This window comes from Bufo bufo, chromosome 2 (genome assembly GCF_905171765.1).
Source record: "Bufo bufo chromosome 2, aBufBuf1.1, whole genome shotgun sequence".
NCBI lineage: Eukaryota > Metazoa > Chordata > Amphibia > Anura > Bufonidae > Bufo > Bufo bufo.
This window is the reverse complement of record NC_053390.1, coordinates 735643434-735654811: the sequence shown is the minus strand read 5'-3', so window position 1 is coordinate 735654811 and position 11378 is coordinate 735643434. Positions and strand designations below refer to the sequence as shown.

The 11378-nt window shown below is 39.4% G+C and overlaps 1 protein-coding gene across 1 annotated transcript in view; it reads right to left on the bottom strand.

Annotated features, from left to right (window-relative positions):
• Window positions 1-5507: 5507 nt before the first annotated feature.
• KCTD8 (potassium channel tetramerization domain containing 8) overlaps window positions 5508-11378 on the bottom strand; it is a 199392-nt gene continuing 193521 nt past the window's right edge. The window contains exon 2 of the mRNA XM_040419915.1: window positions 5508-5968. Within this exon, the coding sequence (XP_040275849.1) occupies window positions 5508-5968 (461 nt within the window). The remainder of the gene's footprint in view (window positions 5969-11378) is intronic.

The window sequence follows — 11378 nt, the reverse complement described above, 5'->3', positions numbered from 1 at the left end:
CTTTTTTTAAGCAACCATTCTGCTCTTCTAATTCAATCAGCATGATAGAGTGATATCAGCTGCCTTTTCCTCGTTAACATTTTCCTGAGCTAACAAGATAACTGAAATGTTGATAGCTGCTCATTTTGCAGAAGGACTAAATTACAGTGGAAATTGAATTTTCGTGATTAAGCTAATTTTCATGGCAAGAAATTACTTTTCAGATTGCCACCTTAAAAACTGATGTAGCAAACTTTGCGAAAAACAACTTTTGGCCAAGGCTGTACATCGAAATATCTTACTGCACTGACCTTCCTCCCTTCCTCACTCCTTTCTTCAACCCTAAATTCCTTCCTTCTTATGCTTGTATCCTTACTTTTTTTCTTTCTTCCCTCTTCTTCCTAGGTTGATAAAGGGAGTTCAAGCTTTTCAGAAATGAATCAAGGACAAGGACAGGGAATAGAAAGAAATAAACAAAATAATGTTTCACTGATGTCTTCAATCTCCCACTGCTTCACTACTACCGATTTCATGGTCCCTGTCTGGCTCTGCTTCTTACAGCAATCTTGTGCCTTACATTTTATCACATAACTAATAGTTTATTGTTCCTTTTTTAAATTATTTTTATTATTTTTGTTATATATTTTATCGAGTCATTGGAGACAATTACTAGCTTTGGTCTCAATTCACAATGGCCATTCAGGAACAAATTCATATTGTAACTTTAGGAACCACTGTACCTACATACAGCAAAGATGGACAAACTTACCCATACTCAATACAACAGATTTAAATAGAACAACATAAAACAAATGAGATTTTTTTGAGATGGTACATTTTAAAACTGGAATCCAATTCTCCACATGTTGCCCTTACAGTAAATTAGTAACAACTAAGAACATTGTTTTTTTGTTCCTCACCTCATCACAGCAGTTTTAACCAGATACTTGATTTAGCACGGCAGATCCATCAGGTTATTTAATAGATTTATTCAATCAAGCCTGTAATTGGAGCTATTTTGAATGTGATTGGATTTGTCCAGCAATGTAGCTTTGTGCCCTGATTGCAAGCATACAACCTTTTAACTCAAGCAGAGTAATTACCTTAGTGATGACTGCTTAGAATAGTAAGTTACCACTATCTACAGTGTCTGCATAATGAGATGGGCATATCACAGACAAATTTAAAATAGAAAGAAGCAAAGTACAAGATATAAACACAATTATCCTATTTTTCTTGTCTGTTTTTTAAAAGTAATGTATTATTTCAGTTTTAGGTGTAATTTCAACGTACAATAAGTATGGTGAAATGAAATTAATTTAATCTGATATCCAGTATGTCTGACAATCCAGCATCACATGTGACAACACAGGACACACATATGGGTCTAAAGCTGCATTTAGACACTGAGAGGAGCAGCTGAGTGTCTGGAAGGAAGTGTTCCTTCCCAGCAACCGGCTGCTCATTAAGTGGAGGTAAAGTGTTGCATTTAGATGCAGCAATCACCTCCACAGAATGAGGATGAGCGATTGCTGCTATGATCGCTTGTCCCCATGCAAAATCATCAGAGAGCTGTTTAGATAGCAAGACCTGCTGCCTGGGAAAGATGATTGAAGTGTCAGCACCTCAGATCATTTCACCCGATGAAAGAGTTTCATTTGTTCGTCGGGCGATATGCCGCGCCTATACATGGGCCGATTATTGAGAGCGAATTTTTGTAGAATCTCTCATTCCAGATAACTGTCCCAAACAGTGGGCTGTGTAAATGTGGCTTAAGGGTAAGTCCCCTTCCAATGTTTACCATCACATAGGGAGGAATATCTTCTCCCTTTAATCTCCTATCTGTAAGTAGTTACCTTTGGGCCTGGTTACAGCACCATACATTCTTATGGGCCTTAAAGGATAACTGTCATATTTTCATAAAAAAAAAAAAATTGCATATGTTACTGCTGCAGCATTATGCATAAAGCAATCTTTAGTTTCTTCACTTACCACTGTTTTCCTTGAGTTTTCCACTTAGTTACGGCTGTCTTGAATCCTACATTATGAGGATATTCTCAAGATGGCTCCTCTGCCAGTTCTCTGAGGCCAAAACTGCATTCCCTCATGTCACATACAAACTTGCTGTAGCCAGCAGCATCCTGCCAGTCTATCAGATTGGATTACTGAGAGACACGCCTCCTAGCTCTGAAGCCTAATGCAGGCATGTAGTGTGAAGGACCGCCCCTCTGTCTTCCTAGCTGGAGACAGATGAGCCATAGCAATGGTCTTTTAAGGGAGCAGTGGAAAGGGACAGGAGACATTAATGAAAGCTGTTATTATAAGGTAATTACAGATCTTTTGACGATCATTGACAGACTAACTCAGGTATACATGCTTAGCTCTAATAAACTAGCAAATAAAAATAAATATGACAGTTATCCTTTAAGGGGAATGTGTCATCATAAAATGACCTATTGTTAAAATGACATTTTTATGTTTGACATATTGTTAAATAATTTTTGATGATATTTTTAATTTTCCATGTGAATATCTATGTTTAAACAAAAACCTTAAAATCCTGCAGTTTTCGCACAGGCCATTAAGCCTAATAATAGGCATCACTTCTTGGTCTGTACAGATCCCTTTACTGCAGATACCTGTTTATCTGTCATTCTAATCCTGCCTGTAATGATATCACCTCTGTGAATAGATAAGACAGGATCCACCATTCACAATAGATGATTGTCAGAGCTTATCTATTATTTCCTTGTCCAATGACCTCTGCACAGGTCACAGATAGTGTTGAGCGAGCATGCTCGGCACATCGCAGAGTTTGGCCGAACACAGCGTGTGCTCGAGCGCGATGCTCGAGTCAGTGTATTTAAATCTATTTTAGCCTCTATTTCTATGCAGAAGATCGCTGTACAGTGAGGGAATCCCTCAGTGTGAGTCTGTGGCTTAGGAGTCCCTGCTCTGACTCCATATATAGCTATGTCAATATATGGAGTTGGTGCTTGGGGACACCCCAGTGTATTTAAACCTAATTTACCCTGTATTTCAGAAAAGTTTCTGCCAGGATTCGAAATTCGAACTCACGACTTTGTGCATTAGAGGCAAGGCACTTACAAAAAAAAAATGCAGATACTAAAAAAAGGCAGTTACTAAAAAAATAAAATAAAATATGAGACTTCTACTGTACTGTGCTTCTACTGAGACCTATACAGTAGAAGTCTCATATTTTTTATTTATTTTTTGTGACTGGCTATGTAGCTATATAATATAGTGGTTAAAGTTCTGGGCTATGTATGATGCAGAAGCTGTGAGTTCAAATCCTGTGGCACACTTTTTCAGAAATAGAGGTTAAATTAGATTTATATATTTTATATTTTTTTAGTAATTGTAAAAAATGTATGGCACAAAATAAATGTGGATCTGGAACCATATATCTGTGTTGCATCCCTTTTGTGTTCTGCTGTAACATTGATTTACAGTATATATATACTGTATGTGTTGCCAATCTCCAGCCACTGTATTATCCATTGACAAGGATAGAATTTTTACCTTTATTGTAGATACATTGCAGGGTCAGACAGGGCTGGGTTGTCCCATAGGGGATGTTTGCCTTGCATGTATATTTTAGGGTCTAGTTAGGGTATCATAGGGATAAGTACCATAGGTTTTTCACAGTCGGGTGTACCTGCTTACTCTCCCCTTACCTTTCCTCCTCGTGCCTTTTCATCCCGATTGGAGAGGGACGTACTTTTAACCTCCTATGTGTGGTCTGTGTTGTCACATGTGTGATGTGATTTCTTGTAATACCATGTATATGAGTTTTAACTGTTAAATAAAAGTTATGTTTTATGGGTTTGGCATCGGGTTACTTTAGGGTACTTTCACACTGGCGTTATTCTTTTCCGGCATTGAGTTCCGTTCTAGGGGCTCTATACCGGAAAATAACTGATCAGTTTTATCCTAATGCATTCTGAATGGAGAGCAATCTGTTCAGGATGCGTCAGGATGTCTTCAGTTCAGTGTTTTTGACTTTTCAGGACGGAGATAATACCGCAGCATGCTGCGGTTTTATCTCCGTCCAAAATTCTGGAACACTTGCCGGAATGCCGGATCCGGCATTTTTTTCCCATTGAAATGCATTAATGCTGGATCCGGCCCAGAGTGTTTCAGCAAAACGGATCCGGCATTGTGGTCTGCGCATGCTCAGACCGCAAAAAAATCTAAAAAATAAATGCCGGATCCATTTTTCCAGATGACACCGGAGAGACGGATCCGGCATTTCAATGCATTTGTCATACGGATCAAGATCCTGATCCGTCTGACAAATGTCATCAGATTGCATGTGTTTTGCCGTACCCGGCAGGCAGTTCCGTAGCAGTTCCTCTGCTGCAAGTGTGAAAGTACACTTATTTATGCAAATCACTTATATCTATTTTTCTGTGATTTTATGTTGACATGTAGCACATACACTGCAGATTTTCCATATGGATTTTGGGCCAGAAAATCAACAGGATATTACAATAGCAAATCAGTGGTTAGGATTTTAACCAAACTCATCCATGCACAAAAATTGACATGTGAGGGGCATAGAGGGCAGTCCCCTGCTTGGGTCCCCATTTTAAGTCACAACTGCTCACTACAACTAGCTCTCTTGCAAACCCAGCCTGTCCATGTAATGTAATACCACAATAAAACGAATGTACAGTATTAGGCTCTAGAAGTATTTTATACTTCCTCCTACGTATGTAATGTAGGCAACCACTGGTAAGACAACTAAAAATAAGGGTTAGAGTAAAAATTACTTATACAATGTTTTTGCATAATTAGCATATCTGTATATAAAATAAAATCTAATCAACCTTACATGTACAATGTTCTGTATCACAGATTAGAAGGAATAATATTTAATAAAAAGAAATGGTCCAAGATGAAATTGTATTTGTGTTTTATTTCTAAGATGGTGGTCATGCAAATTAAATATTTCACATTTACAATTATTTTAGAAGTCATGTTGGTAAAATCTACTGCATACCTCCCAACATTTAGTTATCAAAGGACATATTTAGCCCCAACTCCTTTTAAAGTAGAAAAAACACAAAATCCAATGTCTCTTCTTTCGTAAAGCTTAGTAGGCCCCCTTCACAGCCTGATTTATGAGAAGGTGACAAAATAAAGGGTCTGTTGGGAGGTATGCTATTGATCTGCTCATACTATTATTTTATTATAACTGTTTTCACAAGATGTACTATTAATTACAGATGTGAAAAGATATCTGACAAAATATGAGTCATAGTGGTCCCTTGAAGACATGCATGGTATTTTTGTATACTGTATATAGTCACTAGAATTTTTTGTTGTGGAAATTGACTGTTTCTATTTCAGAACTGATGGTATCTTAATTGTCACAAAATTACAACTTCTACATTTTTATGCCAGATGCACAGACTTCTATACATAGAGTAGGTTGTGAAATTAAGGGAGTTCAGTAGAGGAATACACAAACAATACATTTTCAATTGGTAAAGAGGAGATTCCTAAGAATCATATTTTTCTAGTAATTCCATCTGCCATGGACGTTTTTTGTCTGGAAAGTAATCTGGAATTTTGATTTTTTTAAATTCTTGTATGCATTTTTTCATTTCCTCTTCAATGCTTGGTTTCTCACAGACTTTCCTTTTAGAAAGGTTGTTATCTCTAGATTTACTCATCAGTGATTGGAAGAGTTCACTGTTCCTACGTTTATCTGGTGGTGGAACCCACTGGACATGGTTCTTTTTTGATGGGCGATCCAATGTTAGGGTGTTCGGTTGATGAGAACTTGATTGTTGGAGCACAGATGTATTTTCTTGAGGGGTGCTAGCTTCTGACTGGCTATCACAACTAGATGAAGACAGTTCATTACATGAGGTTCCACTTTCACTACCTTTGTCTAACACTTTTTCAGACTTTATTTCTTCACAATCTTGTTTTGGAGATACTAACTTTTGAGGGGATCCTGTGATGACAGAAAAGAAAAAACATAACTATACAAATGTTTGCATCATTATTGTTAACACAGTTTAACACAATGTGGGTCAGTCATCAATGGTAATCAGCAATCAAACATCTCTCAGTTTTTTATAGTGCACAGGTTACATCGATCTCCTTGGGTGTTAAAGAGAATGGGTGTGAGAACTTCTGATAAGTGCCCAAAATGTAGGGGAGAGAAGGCGGATCTTATACATTGTTTTTGGAGATGCCCCAAACTTTTTAGGTATTGGAAAGAAATTGCAGAGATTGTATTAGTATTTCTGGGTGTTCAAGTTTTGGGGCAACTGAACATCTTAGGCTAAATAAAGAGATACGATTGGTTTTAGGTAAAGTACTATTTCAAGCTAGACTTCTTATACTAGGAAATGGGTAAATAGAGATCCCCCTACAGTGAGACAATGGCAAGAAGCAGTTGCTAATTTGATTGAAGTGGAACGGGTGTCTGAGAGATACAGTGAGAGAACAGAAAAAATTGATGAAATATGGAAAAAATGGTTAAACTAGGGCCGGATGTTTGTGTGTTTTTTATTTTTTTGTCCCTCTTTCTCTCTCCAAAGGGTGGGTGGTAGGTAGCTGGGGTAAAATGTTATTATATTATTCATTGGTGTAATATGGATCTTTGGATTTTTCTGATTTTGTATATGTTCTTATATAATTGAAATAAAAAAGATTTTAAAAAAAATAAAAAACAATCAAACACTGGCCACAGATTTTCAGGACCCCCAAAAACTGTACAAAAGGCTGGGAATGCTTTTTAAATACATGCTCGACTATTCTATGTGACCACTGAGACCAGAAGCTGACAGCAGTGATCACATGGAGCAGTCGGTGATGTCATTGCTGCAGCATGGGAAACAAAGATCACCGGAACCACCACAGCAGTTGCATGGTATATTGAGCAGAAAAGAAATGCTTATTATTTATTTTAGAGCATCTCAGCCTTCTATAATATCTTTTAGGGTCCTGGAAAACCATTTTAAACACCTAAAAATTTTGCCTGAGCTCCGCTCAGGATTTGATAAAAGGACTTAAAAGTTCTGCAGGAGCAGAGCTTGGTCAGCAGGGTGAGGGGGGTGGGTTGCTTTACCTGCTCATAACTCGAGATTGGTAACAGCTAGAGATATGGACCTGGTTTTGTTTCACAACATTATCTCCACTACATCGGGAAATATAACTGATAGAAATCGAGTCGGGAGTGAAAGCAGTGAAACCTTCTTTTACTTTCACTTTCAGCTGCATTCACAGCCAACCCAATTTCTAACAGCTACTATATATCATCCCATGTAGTGCAGATAATGCTGTGATTCTGGTCTTGGAAAGCCAATTTTCAAATAAGACCAGGCAATATCTTTAGCTGCTACTAATTTTAAGATATGAGGGTTGAAAGCAGCCCTCCCCTTTTTAGTCTAGACAGCCTTCTAGAAAAAAAAACAGTTACTTTTATGACATAGAAAATATTTCTGGTACTTAAAGGGGTTGTCTACTTTTTTCTATTGATGGCATAACCTCAGAATAGGTTATCAAAACCAGATCGGCGGAGGGCCGAGCACTGCCTTCAATTCACTCTTTACCTGCTCGCTGTCGAAACTGCAGCGGTGAGCAGGTGTTATTATAGCTAAGCTGCCCAATTCACTTCAATGGGACAGCTCCTTTCTGTTCAAGGTAATTAAACATGCTCGCCGTCACATCCACAGCGGTGAGCAGGAGTAAGTAAAGGCAGTGTTCGTGTGAGGATAGGTCATCAATAGAAAAAAGTGGACAACCCCCTAGTTATATCACTAAGGCCTCATGCACAGGATTGTATGGCCATGGTGCTCATACGGCTGGTCAGCAATACACGGGCACCTGTTGTGTGCACTCCATGGTGCAGATGCGGACCCATTGACTTGAATTGGTCTGCAAGATACGACCAAAGATAGGACTTCACCTATCTTTTGCACAACAGAGGCACAAATCAGAAGCCCACAGAAGCACTATGAAGCACTTCTGTGGGCTTTTGAGTCTTTACCTCCGCACCGCAAAAATATAGAATATGTTCCATCTTTGGCCGTATCATGCGGATTGCGGACTCATTCAAGTCAATGGGCCCACATCCGCAACCAGAGTACACATGGCCAGCATGAGGCCCTATGTTTGTGAGCATGAGCCCTAAGGGGTTAAAAATGCAATTGTGTCCCCAGAGTTGTATGTCAACATTATTTACTTCAGACATTTTTTTTTTTTTTGGGGGGTTTTCCAATTTTAATGCAACTGTTAGGAGGTTAAGGCTTTTTTCAGAAACAGTTCCGCACTTTATGGTTATGGGTGTAGCAACTCATGAATTTCTTCAGCTTTCTTAATTGCTTTCAATATTCTTCTGCTTTAATTTCTCTACTAAACATCTGAAAAGCCTAACATTATCAGAAGTGTCATCTTGACCATATTGCAATTAATTATTTTTCACAATAAAATTCAAGATATTACATATATACTCAAATACAGTACATAAGTACATAAGAAAATAAGAATAAGCCTCTGTTCACATGATTTGAGCTTTCTGGACAGAAACCTTCAACAGAAACCTCAGAGGTATGCCAAGTGCTCAGTTGCATATGTCGTCCTTAGGCTCCCATGTAAAAAAAGAAAAGAAAAAAGCATACTTACATGGTATATGTTTATGATGGGATATCTCTGTATAGAAAAGACTAAATGACACACTTTTATATACAGTTGCAAAAAGGGGCATACTGCAATGGACAGGCCCGACAGATGCCAAAAGGACATTTTTTTTTTTGCATATTTAGGGTAAATGGAGCCCTATTAATACTTTTAGTATATGTATTGGGAAAGCTTGTGCACTTTATATAGGCATAAACATTCCGGAAAATAGAAAGATTACAGCTCAGTTTTTTAAGAAGTTTTATAACTGATTTTAGTAGGGTCATTAACAGGGCTAGCATGATAAGTAGCTGTTTCAGTTATAATCATCCAACACATTATGTAATGAATAAGACTCACACTTTAATTCACATGCCTGTTATCCCTAATGGGACATAATTTTTCTGAAAATGTCACAACACTTCACATAAAAAGCAATGCATGGTGAAAGGCATGCCCTCCTCATAGACATAAATACTGCACCCTTGATTATTTACATAATGTGCAAGGTACGATGTCAAAAACATTTCCACATTAAGTAAAACGGTCAAAGTTGGAGGCTATTGATGCCACAGACTTACCTGTCTGGGCTCCAGCAGTGAGATCTCCAGCTTCACGCCGAGAGAGATGCACTGCTAAGGGCTCTTTCACACTTGCGTTCTTTTCTTCCGGCATAGAGTTCCGTCGTCGGGGCTCTATGCCGGAAGAATCCTGATCAGGATTATCCTAATGCATTCTGAATGGAGAGAAATCCGTTCAGGATGCATCAGGATGTCTTCAGTTCCGGAACGAACGTTTTTTGGCCGGAGAAAATACCGCAGCATGCTGCGCTTTTTGCTCCGGCCAAAAATCCGGAACACTTGCCGCAAGGCCGGATCCGGAATTAATGCCCATTGAAAGGCATTGATCCGGATCCGGCCTTAAGCTAAACGTCGTTTCGGCGCATTGCCGGAGCCGACATTTAGCTTTTTCTGAATGGTTACCATGGCTGCCGGGACGCTAAAGTCCTGGCAGCCATGGTAAAGTGGAGCGGGGAGCGGGGGAGCAGTGTACTTACCGTCTGTGCGGCTCCCCGGGCGCTCCAGAGTGACGTCAGGGTGCCTCAAGCGCATGGATCACATGATCGCATGGATCACGTCATCCATGCGCATGGGGCGCTCTGACGTCATTCTGGAGCGCCCCGGGAGCCGCACGGACTGTAAGTATACCGCTCCCCCGCTCCCCGCTCCTACTATGGCAACCAGGACTTTAATAGCGTTCTGGGTGCCATAGTAACACTGAAAGCATTTGGAAGACGGTTCCGTCTTCAAATGCTTTCAGTACACTTGCGTTTTTCCGGATCCGGCGGGCACCTCCGGCAACGGAAGTGCACGCCGGATCCCAACAACGCAAGTGTGAAAGAGGCCTAAGTCACACCCCCTGGTGATGCGACAGCACCCTTTGCAACAGGATGCAATGCTCTATTTCTCCCTACAGTGGGTGTATGCTAGAGGAGACTAGCAGTGGGTTGATTGCTCAGCTGCTTTATTCCTATGTGTTAGTGTTCAGGCTCTGATCCTGGAACTCGGTGCTTTATTTAAACCCCTTCCTGGCCATACACCAGTGCTAGTGATAGTCTCTGACTCACTAGCTGTGTTCCTGGTTCCTATGCTTTTTGGATTGCTTGTTCCTCTGACCCTGGCTTGTCTTTTGACTCCTCTCTGTCTCTCATTTTGCACTGCATTGTCTGTCTGGTTCTGATCTCGGCTTGTCTTCTGACACACCCTCTCTCGGCTGGTACTACATAGTCTCTCTGGTTCTGATCTTGGCTTATCTTTTGAACACTCTCTGTCTCTTGTTTGATACTGCATAGCCTGTCTGGTTCTGATCCATTTACGTACGACACTGTTTTTGTGTTGTTTTGCCTCTTGGTGTTTAGTGTCTCTGCACCTTAGTAGTATAGGGACTGTCGACCAGTTGCAGTCTTGTTACCTAGGACTTGTTCTTCAAGTAGGTAGGGAAAGCAATTCTAGGTCAGAGCTCACTGTCCGTTTCGGTCCCTACCTACAGGCGTTATAATTGAGCTATTGTTCTGGGTCTCATTTGCTATTAAGGATTCTTAAAAATTGTTAAAAGCCCCCTGGGAATCTTAATAACAGTAATGTCAGTTGTCACACTTTTCTATAAACACAAATACAGTAAGTATGAATGAAGACTTTATGAAGAAAACACCAAAGACCAACTTGATGAACCCCATTATAAGTCCATGGGATTCATCTGGCTTTGTGGTAACCTTAAAAAAGAAGCCAAGACACCTATGTGAGCCTAAGAGGAACCTGAAGACAATTTTTAGTAACTGTAACATGAATATAACTTATATTTTGAAATTATATATTAATTTTCAGGATAACACTCTTTAAATGAGAAATGTAGCTAAACTAATATGATGAGAAGGGCACTTCTCTGATGTCTGCAATTTTGGACCACCAAAAATTTAATAATTTCCAGAATATAAAGCTGGATATCTTGAAAGCTGAAACAGATTTTTGATTATTTGCTTAAAATATTTGTCAGTTTGCCTTAAATCAGGATTTGAGTTCTCTGTGTGGTAATCTAAAATCACCTGCTTCACCCACATAATCTGTAGCTATGACATATCAGAAGATACATTCCCTAGATCACCGATGTAAAGTCTATTAAACTTCCAAATGCATAACCTGCCTTTCCTAAATTCATTGGTTGCCAGATGGCACCACAAG